Source organism: Colobus angolensis, unplaced genomic scaffold, assembly GCF_000951035.1.
Source record: "Colobus angolensis palliatus isolate OR3802 unplaced genomic scaffold, Cang.pa_1.0 Scaffold32, whole genome shotgun sequence".
In the NCBI taxonomy this organism is placed as follows: Eukaryota; Metazoa; Chordata; class Mammalia; order Primates; family Cercopithecidae; genus Colobus; species Colobus angolensis.
The window spans coordinates 9627083-9648321 of record NW_012116488.1 but is presented as its reverse complement, the minus strand read 5'-3'; the positions used below and the strand labels follow the sequence as shown (position 1 = coordinate 9648321).

The 21239-nt window shown below is 40.6% G+C and overlaps 1 protein-coding gene across 3 annotated transcripts in view; it reads left to right on the top strand.

Annotated features, from left to right (window-relative positions):
- The first annotated feature begins 6 nt into the window (after positions 1 to 6).
- Positions 7 to 21239, top strand: part of GSKIP (GSK3B interacting protein) — a 25493-nt gene continuing 4260 nt past the window's right edge. Inside the window, exons 1-3 of one of the 3 annotated variants that reach the window (XM_011951491.1) lie at positions 7 to 1704; positions 16889 to 16989; positions 19787 to 20045. In XM_011951491.1, coding sequence (XP_011806881.1) covers positions 19788 to 20045 — 258 coding nt within the window. In that variant the 5' untranslated portion in view covers positions 7 to 1704; positions 16889 to 16989; position 19787. Of the gene's footprint in view, positions 1705 to 16886; positions 16990 to 19786; positions 20046 to 21239 lie in introns of those variants that run through there. The other 2 variants (XM_011951492.1, XM_011951493.1) reach the window with 2 other exon arrangements.

The following is a 21239-nucleotide window of genomic DNA, read 5'->3' as shown; positions in this document are numbered from 1 at the left end:
GCGAGGGGTGGCCTCCGAGAAGGGCTAGGGGCTCGGGGCGCCGGCGGGCCGTGGGGCCTTCCGGACGGGGACGCGACATCACGCAGCGGGCTGGGCCGAGAGGGGCTGCAGGCTGCAGGGGCCCCGCGCCCGTGTTAAGGGGGGTCTGGGGGCGTGTTAAGACCGACCTGGCTCTCCCGGCCCCCCTCAGACCTCAGCGCCCCAGAAAGGCACACTTGGGGCTCCGCCGTCTCCGCGGGGAGGACTGGAGCCCTTCTCGAGCATCCCCGCCCGCCCCCGAGCATTGACCGGTGCCCATTGTCAGCAAGTTCTTCAGCCCCCGCCTCATTCAGGTATTGTTTCCGAGGCTTCCTCTTCGTTGCCGTTCGCCTGGCGGTTGGCAGAGCGCTTCTCGCATACGCTCGCTTAATCCTGGGTGTGTCATACCAATGATCAGGAAACTTGGATTTTCGAAGCATCTGTGGGCAAAACTGCATTCCTTGAGAAATGTTGAAGGCTCCTGATCCCGCGGGAACCTGGGTGAAGAACTTGGGCTGTTCCGTTCGTCTGCGCAATCGTATTTCTGCCTTTTGGGAGGCAACTCCTGCAGAGGCGGAGCCGGCTCTTAAGTTAGTCAACCTCGAAAGGCCTGGGTGAGGGTGTTCGATGGCCCAGAAGCCAAATGTCCTGGGTTAGAATCCTGGCACTGACACCTATTAGCCCAGCCACTTTGAGCCGGCCACTACCCTCCCCGAGCCCACGTTGCCTCCTTTGCCCAGTGTCAGTGGATTAAAATCTTATGTGCGTGGATTTATTAGGAAGATTAAATGATATGAGTAGGGCACGAACCTGAACAGAGTCCTGAAACATACAGCTGTTTAATCCCAGTGAATTAAGACGAGCAGTTTAAGGAGTGAAATATTTACTGTCTCGGCAACTTTCATGAATGCCTTGGAAATACTGCCCAAAATGTTGGTAGATGGAGAAACATCTGGTTCCGCTTTCCACAACCACCTTTTCGTTTGAGAACCAGGGTGCTCTGTATGCAGTTGCTTGGATTTTTGATTCCCCTAATTCCTTGTAGACTTACCCCAAGTATTCTCAGTAACTTAGATTCCCTTGCTCTTCACTCAAAAATTTTGTTAAGGCCTATTAAATGAACGTCACCACAGTTGATGATGTGAACAGTATCAAGAATCAGGCAGAACCTTCAAGGAGTTTATGTTCTAAAGTGGAAGGTCATTGGGCATGGTGGTGCCTCCTTGTGGTCCCAGCTACTCTGGAGGCTGAGGCGGAAGGATCGCTTGAGCCCAGGAGTTTGAGGCTGCAGAATTGCATTCAGGCTATCCATAGACTGCCTGCAATTTCAAATATCAGAAAGGATCATACGAGCTACAATTCTGCCACTGCACTCCAGCCTGAACCACAGAGCAAGACCCTGTCTCTTTAAAAAAAAAAATAAAGTGGAAGTTTGTTCATTTATTCAGTAAATGTTTATTGATTGCATTCTGTGTGCCAAGCACTGTTCTAGGTGCTGGAGATACAGCAGTGAACAGATAAGTCTCTTCCTTCTGGAACTTACGTTTCATTGAAGGGAGGAGAAACATGCAATAAATGAGTGAATAATATGCTTTGTGGTGATAAGGGCTGTTGGAAAAACAAAAGCATTGTAAAGGGAATGGAGATGGGGAAGAGAGAAGGGACTTGCCATTTTTACATGAGATGGTAAGAGAAATTCTCTTATTTAATAAGATTACATTTTAGCAGAAACTTGGAGAAAGCTGGGAAGTGAGGCACACGTATACCTGGAAGAGTTGTTTTCCACGCAAGGGGAACAGCAAGTGCAACGCGCTGTCACGGGAGAATGCTTGATGAGTTTAGGGAACATCAGGAGTGAGTCAAGGAAAAAGTAGAAGCTGGGCAGTTGGGGGCGCAGAGGAAGCACATCATGTAGGGCCTCCTGGGCCTTTGATAAGAACTTTGGAGCTGGGCACTGTGGCTCACTCCTGTAATCCCAGCACTTTGGGAGGCCAAGGCGGGCGGATCACTTGAGGTCAGGAGTTCAAGCCTAGCCTGGCCAACATGGTGAGACCCTGTCTTTACCAAAAATGTATTAAAAAGTAGTCGGGTGTGGTGGCATGCACCTGTAAATCCCAGCTACTTGGGAGGCTGAGGCAGGAGAATCGCTTGAACCTGGGAGGTGGAGGTTGCAGTGAGCCGAGATTATGCCACTGCACTCCAGCCCTCCAGCCTGAGCAACAGAGTGAGACTCTGTCTTTAAAAAACAACAACAACAAAAAAAAACTTTGGCCTTTACTCTGGGTGAGGTGGATTTAGGAGAGGAGAGAAGTGACATAATATGGCCTAAGTTTCTATGGGATCATGCTAACTGCTATGTTAAGAATAGTCTGGTGTGGAAGTGGGAGGACCAGAGTGAAAACAACAAAACCAGTTAGAAGGATATCGTAGTAATCCAAGGAAAAGATGACAGTGGTTTGGAACAAAGTGATAGCAGTGAATATGATTAGTTAGAAGCAGTTGGATTCTGGATATATTTTGAAGATAAAACATGTTTGCAAATAATAATTCTAATATTTGCCATAAAAGGAATATAAGCAAGGTGGTATGAAAAGTCAAAGGTGGGATCTTATCCGGCAATAAATTAGAATAGGCTTTGAAAGGTTTGAAATAGACCTCTGACAAATAGATATGATTTGAACTTCTTTCAGCAGCTATTAAATAAGTGGTTTCCTTTTTCAGTATACAGTTGCATTCAGGCTATCCATATAGTGCCTGCAATTTCAAATATCAGAAAGGAAAATTAAAACGAAGGTTTTGCGATAACAAATATGCTCTCTTCAGAGTATTGTGTGTAGCCTTGTAAACTTTATGCTTTCTAGGAGAAATTCAGTATAAATGTCCAGGTTTAGGACCTGTCATCATGATACAGTAGGGAACAAACTCATCCCAATTCACAGTGCCGTTTTTGTTTTGTGAAAGACAAAGTACCTGTCACAAAATGTTAACACCTTGCATTAATTGAGGAAGATGAAAATAATTACCCTGGCCAGGTGTGGTGAAGCGTCTCTGTAATCCCAGCGCTTTGGAAGGCCAGTGCCGGGAGGATCACCTGAGACCAGGAGTTTGAAACCAGCCTTGGTGCCAGAGCAAGACCCTATTTCAAAAAATAAAAATAAATTTAGAAAAAAAGAAAATAATTACCCAATCGAATATTGTCAGCTTATTAAGAATTATACAAAAGTTTGAAGTGACAGGTGAGAGGCTGTATGCCAGAGGCTAAATGGGTCATGTCAAAATAATCGTCCTTCAGAGAAATCTGTTAACATGGGAAATGAAAGAAAAGCCAAGGAGATGTAGTTGACCTTTTTTTATGACTTCCACCTGAGGTAACGGGAATATGCTGTCAGGTCTCCATGCCTTATGGCTCTTGGAGGAAGAGCAACACAGCAGCAGCCAATCCCCTGCATAATGTAAAGAGCACATAATGTAACTTGGAGGCACATGGCTTGAGCTTCAGGGCAAGGCTTTCTTCTTGAAAGATAGTGTTAAATACTTTTAATAGAATAGATAATATTTCTTCAGCTGTTTGCCCAGCACAGTTCTAAGCACTTTCCATGAATTCACTCATTTAGTTCTCTCTATACACTTAAAGGTAGATGCTATTTTAGCATCAGTTTAAAGAGGAGGAATGTGTAACTGAGAAAGATTAAAACATCTTTTTCCAAGTCATAGAGTAAATTAAGTGGCCAAACTAAAATCCTAGCCCCAGTCAGTCCACTTGAGAGCCTGTTAACCATCACACCTTACTGGCCCCTTCTTGTTCATATTGAGAAGATTTTCCAGGTTGTAGTGTGTGGTACAGATAAAGGTAATCATGATTAAGATACTGTATCCTGCCCTCAGCTGACTGTTACAATGTCAACTGAAAGGTCAGACTTCGAAGGTAAAAGTTTGCATTCTCTATAAAACTCTTGAAATCGACTGTTCTTTTGTCAGGCTAGGTATATATGACTGTCTTTACCCATTTTTTTTGTCATCAAGGACAAAGCTCTTTGATGCTCTGAGCTCGTAATGAAACAAAATAGTCTAATAAATTAGGAAGTAAAGAATCAACGATTTAGTAATCAGTGTCATAATAACCAGTTTTATGAATCCTCCAAAAACACAAACACCCGAACACCACCCAAAAATGATGCCAACAGATGGAGAAAGAGCTGGTTCCTAAACAATTTATGTATGATGTTTTAAGGAATCATTTATGGAAACTTTACATCAGGTGATACAATCTACCAGAATAAATAATAGCAAGTGTAAAGTATTCCAATTTTTGTCTCTTTGCAAGGAACAGCATATTGCTCAGGATCTGGTAGAGAACCAATTTGTAGTTTAAATGGAAAGCAGTGAGGTTTTGTACTTTATGTCTCTGTAGATATTGAGTATGTTTGTTAGAATTTACTTTAAATATAGTGCCAAGTAATACTTATTTCCTAGAGGATTATATAGAAATAAGAAACTGTCATACCTGAATTTTTTTTTTTTTTAACATTCCATTTTTGAGTGTTTTTTCCTAGAGTCTCATTTACAGTTTCTGGTTTCCAAGGAAAGGTTTACAGGATTGTATTGCTACACTTTTTTTTTTTTTTTTTGAAACAGAGTCTCACTTTGTCACTCAGACTGGAGTGCATGGCGCGATAGTTCATTGTAGCCTCAACCTCCCAGGTTCACCCATCCTCTTCCTCAGCCCCTAAGTAGCTGGGACTACAGGCTTGTGCCACTATGCCTGGCTAATTTTTGTGTTTTTTTGGTAGAGACAGGGTTTCACCATGTCACCCATGCTGGTCTCGAACTCCTGACCTCAAGCAATCAACCTACCTTAGCCTCCCAAAATGCTGGGATTACCAGGCATGAGCCACAGCACCCAGTCAGTGTTGCTGTTTATTTACAGTTTTTAAAAACTCAAATTAACCCTGTGTATTTCTTTATCCTGAGTTCCCTCCTTAATCAACAAAAGCACTGCTATGGTTTGGAAATGGTTTGGCCCCACCAAGCCTCATGTTGAAATTTTATCCCCATTGTTAGAGGTGAATCCTGGTGGGAGGTATTTGGATCCTGGGGGTGGATCCCTCATGAATGGGTCGGTGCCCTTCTGAGAGTGAATGAGCTCTCACTCTTAGTTCCCCTGAGAATTGGTCTTTGAAAAGAACCTGTTACCTCCTCTCTCTGTCTCTCTCTGTATATGTCTCCCTCCCTCTCCCCTACTCCCTTTTTCTCTCCCACTTCCCCTCCCTCCCTCCCTCCTTCACCATGTGATCTGAGTATCCCGGCTCCCCTTCTGTCATGAGTGGAAGCATCTAAGGCAGAAAATTGGTACTGAGAGTGGGGTGTTGATATAAAGAGACCTGAAAATGCGGAAGCAGCTTTAAAACTGGGTAATGGGCAGAGGTCGAAAGAGCTTGAAGGGCTCAGAAAACAGGAAGATGAAAGAATGTTTGGAATTTATTAGAGATTGGTTAAATGGTTGTGACCAAAATGCTGATAGAAATATAGACAGTAAAGGCCATGCTGAGGAGAGCTCAGAGGGAAATGAGGATCTTACTGAGAACTGGAGCTAACATGACCCTTGTTACAGTGTAGCAAAGAACTTGACTGCATTGCTTCCATGCCCTAGGGCTTTGTGGAAGGCCCAACTTGAGTGATGACCTAGAGTATCTGGTAGAAGAAATGTCTAAACAGCAAAGGGTTCAAGAAGTGGCATGGCTCCTTTTAACAGCTTACAATCAAATATGGGAGGAAAGGAATGACCTAAAGTTGGAATTTAAAAGGAAAGTAGAGCATAAAAATATGGAAAAATTGCAGCCTGGCCTTGTGTTAAAGAAGGAAAGAGCACTTTCAGAAGAATCCAGTTAGTTCAGATAAAAGGGAGCCAGGTGCTAACAGCCAAGACAATGGGGAAAAGGCCCTCAAGGCATTTCAGAAATCTCCTAGGCTGTCCCTCTCATTGCAAGTCCAGAAGCCTAGAAGACAAGAATGGCCTAGAAGACAAGAATGGTTTCCACAGTCAAAGCTGTGGGCGTAACTGTCCTTTGCCACCTTGGAATGCAGCTCCCTGCATCCTGGTTGCTCCAGCTCCAGCTGTTTCAAAGGGCTCCAGGTACTCAGCTGAGGCTGCAAGCTGTATGCCTTTGCAGCTTCTATATGTTGTTAGGATTTCAGGGCACAGAATGTAAAAGTGGCAGAGGCTTGGCAGCTTCCACCTAGATTTTAGAGGATATATCAGAAGGCCTAGGTGTCACAGAAAGACTCTGCTAGGACATTGCCAAGCAGAAATGTGGTGTTGGAGCCCCGATGGAGAGTCTCCACTGGGGTATTGACTAGTAGAGTTGTGGGAACAGGGATGCCATGGGGACCACAGAATTGCACAGCCACTGGCAGTGTGCACCCTCATCCTGGAAAACCCTCAGGCATTTTACTCCAATTCATGAGAGCAGCCACATGAGCTGCACGCAGCAGAGCCATGGAGATGAGACTGTCCAAAGCCTTGGGAGCCCACCCCTCACACCGCTGTGCCCAGGATGCAGGACATGCTCAAAGGAGATTTTGGAACTTCAAGGTTTCATGTCTGCCCTGAGGGGTTTCAGATTCTCATGGGGCCTCTTACCCTTTTCTCTTGGCCAATTTCTCCCTTTGGAAAACAGCATTTATCCAATGACTGTTCCGTCATTGTATCTTGGAAGTAAATAACTTGGTTTTTTACTTCACAAGCTTATAGCTGTAAGGAACTTGCCTTGAGTCTCAGATGAGACTTTGGACTTTTGAGTTGGTGCTGGAACAAGTTAAGACTTGGGGCCTATTAGGATGGAATGGTTGTATTTTGAATGTGAGAAGGACATCAGATTTGAGAAGCGAGGAGTGGAAGGCTTGGTTTGGATATGGTTTGTTTCGCCCCACCAAGTCTGTTGTGAAAATTTGATCCCCACTGTTGGAGATGGGGCCTGGTGAGAGGTGTTGGGGCAGGGTGGGGTGGGAGTGGTATGGATCTCTCACGAATGGCTCTGTGTCTTTCTCCCAGGAATGAGTGAGTTTTCTCTCTGTTTCTGACAGAACTGGTTGTTGAAAAGAGCCTGGGTGTCCTGCTCTCTATCTACCTACCTACCTACCTACCTACCTACCTGTGTATCTCCTCCACCTCCACCCTTTCTCACTGTGTGATCTTCACACACTGGCTCCCCTCCCACCACGAGTGGAAACAGCTGGAGGCCATTGCAAATGCTGGCACTGTGCTTCGTGTACAGCCTGTGGAACCATGAGCCAAATAAACTTCTTTTGTTTATAAATTACTCAGCCTCAGGTATTTCTTTATAGCAATACAGAGAGACTAAGATAAGCACAATTCTGTTGTCTAGATTTATAATTATTAGAATATATATATGTTTGTGTCATTGCTGAAAATGGGGTGCAGAATAATTTTATAAACTAGTGTATAAATGGGAAAATAGGCCAGGCGCGGTGGCTCACGCCTGTAATCCCAGCACTTTGGGAGGCTGAGGCGGGCTTATTATGAGGTCAGGCGATCAAGACCATCCTGGCTAACACAGTGAAACCCCGTCTCTACTAAAAATACAAAAAAATTAGCTGGGCCTGGTGGCGGGCGCCTGTAGTCCCAGCTGCTCGGGAGGCTGAGGCAGGAGAATGGTCTAAACCCAGGAGGCGGAGCTTGTAGTGAGCTGAGATTGCGCCACTGCACTCCAGCCTGGGCGAAAGAGCAAGACTCCATCTCAAAAAAAAAAAAAAAAAATAGGAAAATAGCCATTCTTACTTGAGTTACAAATACTTTATATTTGTGATACTACACATGATTTTGAATTAAAATTTTTTATTTAAAATAAATATATCTGTAAGCTATTAAAAACAGATTAAATGTTATGTGTTACAGAAAACAAAGGTTAAATTGGGTTTTAGCTTTGCCTAAATTCTAAATGTTGCTGATAATAATTAATAAACTTTATTCATCTTTACTTTCGAAACAGTTGTTGGAAATGCAGATAAATTCAGAGCCCTTGTTTTATTTGCAGCTGATGCTAGCAGTTATTTTAAGTGTCTGAATAGCCTGATTTCTCTAAGAAAAAGATTTCTGCTTCCTACACCCTATACTTTCCAAAAGATCGCAATTTTTAAATTGTTTTTTCTTATTGAAAACAATCATTTTCTTTTCACCATAGGAAAATTAGAATGTTAAAAAATTAAAACTATCAAAAACCTTTTTTTTTTTTTTTGAGACAGAGTCTCACTCTGTCACCCAGGCTGGAATGCAGTGGCACCATCTCAGCTCACTGCAGCCTCTGCCTCCCGGGTTCAAGAGATTCTCCCACCTCAGCATCCTCAGTAGCTGGGATTATAATGGCCAGCTAATTTTTTCTATTTTTAGTAGCGATGGGGTTTCGCCATGTTGGCCAGACTGGTCTCGAACTCCTGACCTCAAGTGATCCACCTGCCTCAGCCTCCCAAAGTGTTGGTATTACAGGCGTGGGCCACCACACCCAGCCAAAACTATCAACGATTAATTTTTTAACAGAGCAATAGCATAACTGAAGTGGAAAGAGTTGCAAAAACTTAGAGAAAGCCTAACTCAGCCCTAACCTTGTATCCTTTTACCAGCTCCCGCCTCTACTTTTTAACTTTATACTGCCAGACACAGTGCCTGAAATTTTCATCTTCTTGAATTAATTCCTTGGGTTAGGGCTATACTTCTCAAACTTATTTTTCATGGAAATATTCCTCACTCAGATGTAACTTTTAGAGGCAAAGGAAACCCCTAGACGCATAGGGGTATAACCTAAAGATGATATGACTTGAGACATTCAAACATTTGTGTAATTTTTCATTAAAATTCTAGGCAGTTTTGTAGTATTTCCTGATATTGATATAGTAAGAGCAATGTGTATTTTCCAAGAATATCTGCCATGTTTGTCCTGAGTCTTTGTATACTCCTTGTCACAGAGCCAAGTATCACACTTGAGAAGCAGAGAGTCAGAATTTTCTCTGTGTTTTATTCGTTCAGAAAATATTCAACGAAGTCCTCCTTTATGCCAGACACTGTGCTGGTTATATGTATACCACAGGCTCCCATCTTCATGGATCTGTAGTAGTACAGCAGTACCAAAACAGAGATACTGTTCAGGAAGATAAACAGTGATTGACAATCTTGAGATCAGATACAGAATCCTGAAATAGCTTTGTCTGAGCTGAATTTTAGAGGTCTAAAAGTCTTCAAAGTAATGTTAAAATAATTTTTTTCAAGTTAAAAACATGGATGCCATAAAACATATGGTGAGCATGTGTCAGATGCATTTAATTCATTAATGAAGGAAACAGCAAGACGGTAAACGTTGGTTCAGAGTGGTATAGGAGAGACCAAAGTCAATGAAAGAGAAACCAATAAAATAGGCTTGCAAAGTTAGCTCAGAACTGATTATTGGGATTTCCCCTTAAGGCCAAGATAGACTAACAAGGACCCTCTCACCTTAATTTAAAAAAAAAAGAAAAGAAAAAGTGGGCAAAATATATGAAACAATGTTTTCAAGACTTCTGAGCATCAGGTATTGGGCAGTAATCCCTGAGAAGCATGATACAAATATGGTGAGCCTGTTGCCCCAGTGTATTGCCTAAAGCCAGTCATGGCACTGGAAAGAAAAAACCAGGTAAAGCCTGATGGTCTCCCTGAATTGAGGACATAGAGCTAGAAACCCAAGAAGGGCAGGGCAGCTAGGACAGAGTACTTAGAAAGTAAATAGCTTCACAGAAAGCAAGGACTGTGAAGATATACAAAGGACCTCCCTCCAGCCTGCAGCTGAATACTGATTCATGGCTGTGAGTTCACTGCCCTGGGCTGGGGAAAGAACTACCAAAAAGAATTAGAGGAGGAGCCAGGTGCGGTGGCTCACGCCTGTATTCCCAACACTTTGGGAGACTGAGGTGGGTGGATCACTTGAGGTCAAGAGTTCGAGAGCAACCTGACCAACGTGGTGAAACCCCGTCTCTACTAAAAATACAAAAATTAGCCAGGCACAGTGGTGTTTGCTTGTAATCCAGCTACTCAGGAGGCTGAGGCAGGAGAATCACCATGAACCCAGGAGGCTGAGATTGCAGTGAGCTGAGATAGTGCCACTGCACTCCAGCCTGGGTGACAGAGCAAGACTCTGTCTCAAAAAAAAAAAAAAGAGAGGAGGATACTCAGCTTGGGACTTTCTGAAGCAGAGGTGATATGAAAATTATAAATCTTCTCATTTCTTTGGAGCCTAAATTGCTGGATCTTCATCTTTATTGGATAATATCAAATCATTTTCCAAAGTGTTGTGCCAGTTTTCACTCCCACTCAGTGTCTAAATGTTCTCTGTTCTGCGTCCTCAATAATACTTGATTTAGAAAATTTTTCATGTGTAGCCTCAAAAAGGAAAATGTTTTACCAATCTGCAAGATGTTAAATGTTACCTCTTTTTTTTTTTTTGAGACAGAGTCTCACTCTATCGCCCAGGCTGGAGTGCAGTGGCCGGATCTCAGCTCACTGCAAGCTCCACCTGCCGGGTTTACACCATTCTCCTGCCTCAGCCTCCCGAGTAACTGGGACTACAGGCACCTGCCACCTCGCCCGGCTAGTTTTTTGTATTTTTTAGTAGAGACGGGGTTTCACCATGTTAGTCAGGATGGTCTTGATCTCCTGACTTCGTGATCTGCCCGTCTCAGCCTCTCAAAGTGCTGGGATTACCACGCTTGAGCCACCACGCCCGGCATGTTACCTCATTTTAATTATTTCTATGATTTCTAACTGTGAGTGTATTTTCATGTGTTTAATAATCGTTTCTGTTCTTCCATTAAAAAAAATAATTAGAGGAAACAATTTTCTGAGCTAAAGCAGGACCAGGGATAATTCTCATATCACACAGAATAGAAACCCTTGTGATTCATAGGGCATTGGGTAGAGTACTCAGAAAGGTTTTGCCTCTGTAGTGGGACAAAATTAACTAGAGATTAAATACAGATCTTGTCTAAAAGCAAGACCCAGAAGGATCAAGCTGTTTCCAGATAACTACCTCCCAGGACAATGCTCAATAATATTTATTACTTTTTAAACCTTTTCTCACCATGCATCAAATCAAATGAATTCATTAATATTTAAAATAATATAAAAACATTCAGCACCAAAATCACAATGTCTGGCATCCAGTCAGAAATGACCAGGCATGCAGAGCAGCAGAATATAGCCTATAATTGAGAAGAAAAATCTGTTCTTTGAGACTAACCCAGAAATAATAGTTGAAATTAGTAGGCAGGACATTACAACACTTATTACAGCTGTATTTTATATATTAAAAAAACTAGAAAAAAGATTGAGCAAATTAAGCAAAGACATGGAAAATGTGTTTAAAAGATTAAAAGACACAAATAGAATAGATACTGAAGAAAAGATTAACAAACTTGAAGACATACCAATAAATCAAAATGAAACAGAGAGTGAAAAAAATACAGCAGTGAGGAATAGGACACCTTCACTTGGACTAATATACATAAAATTAGAGTCCCCAAAGAGGGTAGGGACACATAAATGTTTGAAGAAATAATGGCCAGAAATTTTCCAAATTTGTTGAAAACTATAAACCTATAGATTCCAGAATCTCAATGAAACCTAAGGAAAAGAAGCATGAAAAAACTACACCAAGAGACACAAAGATAACAGTGACATCAAATGTCTCATGGGAAACAAGACAAGCAAGGTGATAGTTGAGAAACATCTGTTTCATTATTTTAGAGACACAGGCTCTTATTGTTTTGCCCGGGCTGGTCATGAACTGAGCTCAAGCAGTTCTTCCACCTTAGACTCCCAGATAGCTGGGACTGCAGGTACATGCTACTGCACCCAAGAAGCATATTTAAAGACTTGAAAGAAAAAAAAAAAAACTGTCAACCTAGGATTCTCTACCCAGCAAAAATATCTTTCAGAAATGAAGGTGAAAGGGAGACTAGTTCAGACATAGGAAAAATGAAAGGATTCATCAACAGCAGACCTATACTACAGGAAACGTTGAAAGAAGTTATTCAGGCATAAGGAAAATGATACAGATAATACATGTAGATATAGATCAGTACAAATGAAGGAGCACAAAAAATGGTAATTATATAGTTACATATAAAATACTTCTTATTACCTAAATCTCTGAAAAATAATTGACTGTTTAAAGCAAGAATAATATTATTATGAAGTTTATAATTTATGTAGAAGTAAAATATGTGACAAAAATAGCAAATGCTATATAGTAGTGTCTTGTAAAGTTCATATACATGAAATAGTATAGTATTAATTGGAGGTACATTGTGATAAAGATGTATACTATAAACTTTAAAGCAACCACCAAAAACATGCAACAAAAAATATAATAAGAACCAAAGGATATAAAATAGAATCCTAAAAAGTGGTTAATCCAAAAGCAAGGAGGAAAATAAGGAAAAGGGAATAAAGTACAGATGGGACTAAAAACAAATAGCAAGATAGCAAATTCACACTCAACTATATCAATAATTATAGTAATCAAGTTAAATGTAAGCGGTCTAAACACCCTTAGTCCATTTTCAGTTGCTTGTAACAGAATACCTGAAACTTGATAATTTATAAAGAAATTTATTTCTTAGAGTAATGGAAGCTGAGAAGTCCAAGGTAGAGGGGCCACATCTAGAGAGGGCCTTCTTGCTGGTGGGGACTCTGCAGAGTCCTGAGGTGGCACAGGGCATCACATGGTGAGGGGGCTGAATGTGCTGGCTCACATCTTTTCCCCCTCTTCTTGCAGTGCCACCAGTTCTACTTGCATGGTAACCCATTAAACTGTTAATCCGTAAATGGATTAATCCACTCTTTGGGAAGTGACTCATGACCCAGCCACCTCTTAAGGCTTCACTTTTTGGTGCTGCCACGTTGCATTGGAAATTAAATTTCAACATGAGTTTTGGAGGGGACAAATATTCATACCATAGCACGCCCCAATTAAAAGATAGAGGTTGCCAGATGGATAAAAAAGCAGGACCACACTACATACTGCCAATAAGAAACCTATATTAAATAAAAAGGTATTTGTATTTCCATTCCCAAGACCTTAAAACAGCCTATTATATCAAAATCAAATTCCTCTCTCTAGGTGTCAGCACGCTGTCAAATTGAGCCATCCCTGCATATCCTTGTACTTTAGCCCAACTAGTTCCTGCCACACCCTGTGCTGACCCTTGCTTATGTTTTGTTCCCTACACAGAATTTTTCACAATTCTCAAGACCTTTTTGCTTATTTATAACTCTTTGTGTTCATGCCAGACCAGTTTTGACTGACCTGTCCCCTTAGTCAAGCCCCATCATAACTAACCATTATGTCATAGATTATAGAATGTCAGAGCTCTTAGAACAGCAAATAATTTTCTGCCCATTTACCTTATTTTGTAGATGAGAACTCTGTGAGACCAGTGAGATTATGTGGCCAACTCAGGTTCATACAAGTTTAGTGATGGTGTAGTAGGACCAAGACGTATCATTGTTTTCTGTAATTATCTGCCACTCACAATTAAGGACGTTTGGGGAGAATAGTTATGATGTGTGTGCATGGCATTAATATTTGTGCAAATATTTTATGTGCCTGTCTTTCCCAAATTAGACTGTAAGCTACCAGTAGACATCTTTTATTAGTATTCTAGTGCTTAAAAAATGCTGGATATGTAGGTACAGAGTGGATTATGATATTTGATTAATAAACCTAGAATCCAAGTAGACAAGATTATAAAACATAGGATAATGATTCATTAGTTTTTACTATTTGAAACGATGATTGATTCCTTTACGTACAGTAGTTAGGATTCAATTATATCTCAATTTCCAAATTTTGCTACTCATATAAAGTTTGATTCAGTGCCTTTACATCCGCTGAGATTTTTCAGCCTTAGTATAAACTCTGCTTATTATATTATCTGCCAGTTTTCATAGAGGTCTAGACCTGTGCCATCTGATACAGTGGCCACTAGCTATTTAAATTTAAATGAACCAAAATTAAATAAATTTTTAAATTCAATTTCTCCATCCCAGTAGCCAAACTTCAGATGGCTATTAGCTGCTGTATTGGAGGACAACAATAAAGAACATTTCCATCATCACAGAAAGTTCTGTTCATCTAGAATTTCTTATATGATGATAAATTGTTTTGTGTACAAAAAGGGAAAGCAAAGATTTTTACAGGATTCACATTGATGAGTCAACCATTCTGGTAACCTGATGGCAATTCTAAAGTGTCAGTAGTAATTCCAGTGGCTATTCCTTCACTGAAATGGGCCTGTATTTTCTCATCCTCAATGGTACAGGCTTCTAGTCAGGTACACAGATAATCCATTGAGCAGAAAATATATCTATATTCCATCTTTACCTTCTGTTTAAATGTGTATTTATATGTCTTAAATATTTTAATTGTGGTAGAATATTTATATAAATGCTTATAATAAGATGTCTGCTCAAAATATTTTTATCTTCTGGGGTACATAATCCAAAGTGTGGAAGCTGCTTCTCAAGTGTCCATCAACATAGCAACCTAGCTGCCCACTGCTCTTCCTCTGTAACTACTGTTATCACAGTTAGCTGTCGTCACCAGCTAACTGACTTCATGGCTTTTGTCTCTTCAAACTCCTTGAGAGAGAATCTGATTAGCTAGACCACCATCTGGAAGTAGTTGGACAAAGCTCTTGACTTAAGACATAAATAAACCCCTTGCCAACCTTGAGATGGTGCCTTTAATTGAAATACCCGGCTGGGCGCGGTGGCTCAAGCCTGTAATCCCAGCACTTTGGGAGGCCGAGACGGGCGGATCACGAGGTCAGGAGATCGAGACCATCCTGGCTAACACAGTGAAACCCTGTCTCTACTAAAAATACAAAAAACTGGTGGTGGGCGCCTGTAGTCCCAGCTACTCCGGAGGCTGAGGCAGGAGAATGGCGTAAACCCAGGAGGCGGAGCTTGCAGTGAGCTGAGATCCGGCCACCGCACTCCAGCCCGGGTGACAGAGCAAGACTCCGCCTCAAAAAAAGAAATACCCATCCCGAGTACATTTTGCTATGATGATGCTGGAATTAAAATACAAAGCATGAAACCTATGATTCAGAAACCTTTCCAGAGAAGGCAGTGGGCTTGGCAAGTATTCTAGGCCTCCTTTTAAGAGAAGCATGTAAACTGCCTACCACCTTATGTTGCCCATCAAATGTGTTCACTGAAAATAAATTATGGCCAAGTGCAGTGGCTCACACCTGTAATGCCAGCATTTTGGGAGACCACAGTAGGAGGAAAGCTGGATCCCAGGAGTTCAAGACTAGCCTGGGTAAACATAGGAAGACCCTGTCTCTCCAAAATACAGAATTACCCGGGCCTGATGGCACCCACCCGTAGTCCCAACTATTTGGGAGGCTGAGGTGGGAGGATCATTTGAGCCCAAGACTGTGCCACTGCACTGTGGCCTAGGCGACAGCAAGATCCTGTCTCGTAAATAGATAACTCTCCAAAAAAAGGAAGAGCAGAAAAAGAAGGCATTTGAATGTTTTTATATATGTTAAAGATTGAGGAAGGTATCATAAGCTGAGGAATTCAGATGTCCTCTAGAAGTTAGAATCGGTAAGGAAACAGATTTCTTCCTGAAGCCTCTAGAAGGAATACAGACCTGCTGAAATCTTGCTTTTAGACTTCTCATCTCCAGAACTATAAGAGAGTGTGTGCTATTTTAAGCCACTAATTTGGTAATTTATTATAGAAGCAATAGGAAACTATTGATATCCAGATTCTATAAAGCTTTTATTAAGCACTTTCTACATGACAGGCACAAAAATAGTCATCATCATCATCTGAGCTCCATTTTCTAAACCTTTTTACCTTCATAGGGCTGTTGTAGAGCGAAATCAATCACTGCCTTTCATCATGGGTAGACTCCTAAATCCAGCAGAATGCTTTCTGTTGCAAATAAGATAATAGGAATTTGTTGGCTCCAATAACTGAGAAGTGCAAAGGCTGGGAAACCAGAGTGGACTCTGGCCGCATTTCTCTGTGAATCTCTTGGCTCTACTTTTTTCCGTTGTCAGCATCGTGCTTGCGCTAGTGGCCCCATCTCAACGTGGCTGCCTGGAACAGCTTGGGCTGTGCGCTGTGACTGAACTATTCTGATTAAAGTGACCAGGAAGGCCGGGCGTGGTGCCTCATGCCTGTAATCCCAGCACTTGGGGAGGCTGAGGCAGCAGATTGCTTGAGGCCAGGAGTTCAAGACAAGCCTGGCCAACATGGTGAAACCTTGTCTCAACTGAAAATACAAAAATTAGCCAGGCCTGTGATCCCAGCTACTCGAGAGGCTGAGGCAGGAGAATGTCTTGAACCCGGGAGGCGGAGGTTGCAGTGAGCCGAAATCACATCACTGCACTCCAGCTTGGGCAACAGAGCGAGACTCTGTCTCAAAAAAATAAAGTGACCAGGAAGAATTTCATGTATTAATTAGTTTGGAAGAGTCTGTGTCTGGGGATTGGAGTCAATCTCAGCCAAATTGCTTGGTTACTTTACTTAGTACGGGAAGAGGGCGTTATTTTTGCCCTTGGAAAATATGGGTGGTCGTAGGCAGGGAAAAGGATATTGGTAAATAATCAAGAACCTGTTTCAACCAACAAAAAACAAGTTGTAATCATACCTTAAAATAATGGCTAAAAATGTTATTTATGTAATGCTCCATTACTTTAATTTATATGTGTCATCAAAAGGTCTAAATTGTATGTTACTCAAAGACATTTCAGGGAAAGTGTCTTAAAAGTTCAGTCTTAGGAAAGGTGTCATCCTCTTTTTTTACAGCTCAGTGCTGATTCTTACAACTGTTTAGTGACCTACTTCACTGACCTGTGAGGATTTCTTCCCTTTAAGTACTGGATTCTTGATCTTTCTGCATCATCAAGGTCCTAATTGCAATGAATTAGATTCTTGCTTAAAAAAAAAAAGCTTTATAAATGTAAAACTTTCTCATATAAACATCTTTTTATGTAATGATCATTATTTCTGACATCTGTAATTGAAGTACTTGATAACTTAAGCAAAATTAAGATGTTTGATATTCATGGTGTCAAGAGATTTATAGTAGTCAGTCATTTCTAAATCTTCAAAACTAGTAAAAAAGAAAGGGCTCATTTTGTATATATGAAACCAGATATAATCTTAAGCAGTGTACTAATTATTTTTGGAATAAGGTAAAATTTGGAAAACCAAATTTTTTTTCTATATCATAAGTCAATTTGAGCTTTCAGTTACCCGACAGATTGCTCCAGCAATAATTGGTAATTTTATAATTAACTTCTGTTGTTTGTAGCGAGTGACTAATTCTGTAAAGTGCTATGAGAGACAAGATAAAGAGTCTTTAAAACATATTATTAATTGAAATAGGATTGGAGGAATACATTATACATTTGCTATGTAATTTTTTGAAATAGCTTTACATATGTTTTGAAATAGCTTTACATATGTTAAATTGCCTTGGGCAAGTAGTTTTGACTTTTGTAGGGTGGAAATGACATTCAGCTGTAGGAACTCTAGCTTCTTAAGATTTTGCTGATAATTTAGAGCAGTGGCTGCACAGCAAAATCACTCAGGAGCTCTGAAAAAAATAACTCGTCTTCTAGAGATTTTTGATTTTGATTTTGTTTTTCTGCAGTGAGGAAAATGTATCTATAATTTTATAAGCTCTTACAAGTAATTCTACTGACTAACTTAAAGAATTTTAAATATCACTATCTTGAAGGATTTTGAATATTACACAAACAGGGCATAACTTGGGAATAGCGATGGACTGTGTAATGTACCAGATCAGTGGTTTAAATAAATGCCCATAAAAATTGTCCATATTGTCAGAAAAAAATTGAGACTTCTTCTAAAAAAGCATTTAAGGATCAGGTGTGGTGGCTCGAGCCTGTAGTCTCAACTGCTCGGGCGGCTGAGGTAGTAGGAAGGCTTGAGCTCAGGAGTTCTAGGTTATAGTGCACAATGATCACACACTGCACTCCAGCCTGGGCAACATGGTTAGACCTTGTCTCTTAAAATACAGTGAGTTTATTACCAGTCTAATCTAACCCCAGTGTGGTTAGGGGGTGGGACCAGACCTTGACCACACTGTTCAAGTAGATAGGAAATGAAGGTTGATTGAATTCACATGAGTGAATGAAGAGTTATGCTTCATTCACGACGGCAGATGTTTACTCCGTATCAGAGAAGTGAAACTTTACTTTTAAAACCTGCCAAGCAAAAAGAAAGTGCAATAGCTCACCATAGTTTGTTCTGTAAAGCCTTGTTTACATTCCAAATTACTTTCACATTAATTAACTTTTCTCATTCATACGTTTCAAATTTTAACAATACATTTAGCCAGGAAGATCTTTTTTAACCCCAGTCACAGAAAAGCTAAAACCACATAGCAGCCTGGCAGTAATATTGGATCCAGTTAACATGAGAAATTAGAAATAATATTTTTCAAAATATAACATTTGGGTCAGTTCAAGTTAGTGGTGAAAAGGTGAGTTATTCAGTAAGTGGTGTTGGGACAGTTGGCTATCCATCTGGAAAATAAAGTTATGCAAAATAAATTCCAGATGGATGAAAGAGTTAAATTCAGATACAACAAGAATTTAGGGGATTTTAAAAATGTAATCATGGGATAGAGAAGGCCTAGAGCAGAACCCCAATCTAGAAGTCATAAAAGGAGCGACTGAGTGGTAGTATACTGTAGTAGGTAAAGACTTCCCTCTGATTTCACGCAATTTAGATTTATTTCCATTTCTGCTTATTGCAACTGTATGATCTTAGAACTAAAAATACCCTATAAACATCCAAAAAGATATTTACTCAAGGAAATACATATTACAACAATGAGCTATCATTCTTCACCTCTTAAATTGGCAAAAATTTAAAAGAATTGGAAAGAGGTGAAAAAGTACAGTCCCTCATATTGTCAGTGAAGTATAAGTCATACTGTATATTTTTGAAGGGCAAATTGGCAGTATATATTAAAAGTTAAAATAGGTCAGGCGCGGTGGCTCATACCTGTAATCCCAGCACTTTGGGAGGCTGAGGCAGGCGGAGCACGAGATCAGGAGTTCGAGACCATCCTACCTAACACGGTGAAACCCCATCTCTACTGAAAATACAAAAAAATTAGCTGGGCATGGTAGCAGGCACCTATAGTCCCAGCTACTCAGGAGGCTGAGGCAGGAGAATGGCGTGAACCCGGGAGGCGGAGTGAGCCGTGATCATACCACTGCACTCCAGCCTGGGCAACAGAGCAAGACTCCATCTCAAAAAAAAAAAGTTAAAATAAGTATGTCCTTTGACTCAGCAATTTCAGTTCTAAATATCTGTCCTAGAGAAATTATACGTTTAAAAATATGTACTAGGATTGTTACTGAGGCATTATTCAAAATAGCTAAAAAAAAAAAGTGTGTATATATATATATTCTAAATGCTTATCAATATGGAAATTGACCTGTTGGGGGTAAGTGGAGAAGGGAGATTCTTTTTTTGAAAATCTATAGGTATCTGTGATTTTGCTGTGAAAAAACACTAGAAATGTTTTTAGATAGTATTTTTCCTAAAAATTGTTAGCTAGTGTTTTGTACTAAGTAGCAATTGTAAGGCATAGCTATTTTTAATCAAATGTAGTATTTTGAATGTCTTTCTATAAACAAATTTTATAACTGCTTTTTTTCAGAGAATGGAAACAGACTGTAATCCCATGGAGCTAAGCAGTATGTCAGGATTTGAAGAAGGTTCAGAGCTTAATGGTTTTGAAGGAACTGACATGAAAGACATGAGGCTAGAAGCTGAAGCAGTTGTAAATGATGTTCTCTTTGCTGTTAACAACATGTTTGTCTCGAAAAGCCTGCGGTGTGCAGATGATGTGGCCTATATCAATGTGGAAACAAAGGAAAGAAACAGATATTGCTTAGAGCTCACTGAAGCAGGGCTCAAGGTAACTCACTTCTCTTTTTAGAAAAAAAATATTTATGTCTTCACCACTTTATCAAAAAGAGAGGTAGTGGGGAGGGGAAGAGTGAGAACTGAATATTCAGTAGCTTCTAAATTTTTTTAAGAAAAACTTTTTATCTAGAAATTTTTATTAATTTTAAAGGCTGTTGATCGATATAGGGAAACCGAATTTTTTTTGAAAAACATTTGATTTTCAGGGTGTGACTTTGTTTTAATCATGACCCCCAAAACTAATTTATTTCTCATCTATAGCTAAATGTGTTCACCAAAATTATATATACATTCTCTGCATTGAATGGGTTTTGCAGTTACTGTGTTGAAAAGATCTTCGTCAACCTCTTGGAAATGTCTCTTCTGTTAAAATAACATACTTGACAACACTGTTTTCCAACTCTTAGATCAGAAATAAATCAGAGCAGAACATTCCGCCCCCAGATTTCCAAGAGTGTCCCATTAACCCTTTATTATGAGTATCTCTTTATTATGAGAGCTCTTCTAGGCAGATTAACCTTTCCATTCTTTAAACCAAAATCATGAATTTAGGATAGTAGAAGACATCACCTGAGAGCAACTTTTAATTAAAAAAGAAAAAACTATAGGACAGGCCTGTGGGCTCTTGCCTGTAATCCTAGCACTTAGGGAGGCCAAGCTGGTAGGATCATATTAGGCCGAGAGTTCGAGACTAGCCTGGGTAACATAGCAAGACCCTGTTTCTGCAATGTATTTTTTGTTAATTAGCCCAACATGACAGCACATTCCTGTAATCCAGCTACTTGGGAGGCTTAGGAGGAGGACCATGAGTCCGAAGTTGCAGTGAGCTAGAATTGGGCCACTGTACTCCAGCCTAGGTACACAGACTCTGTTTTAAAAAAAAAAAAAAAAAAACTATTATAAAAACCTTTGACTACTGAACAGAGGGATAGACATTAGAAAATCTAAAATCTAGGCCGGGCGCGGTGGCTCAAGCCTGTAATCCTAGCACTTTGGGAGGCCGAGACGGGCGGATCACAAGGTCAGGAGATCGAGACCACCCTGGCTAATACGGTGAAACCCCGTCTCTACTAAAGAATACAAAAACCTAGCCGGGCGACAAGGCGGGCGCCTGTAGTCCCAGCTACTTGGGAGGCGGAGGCAGGAGAATGGCGTAAACCTGGGAGGCGGAGCTTGCAGTGAGCTG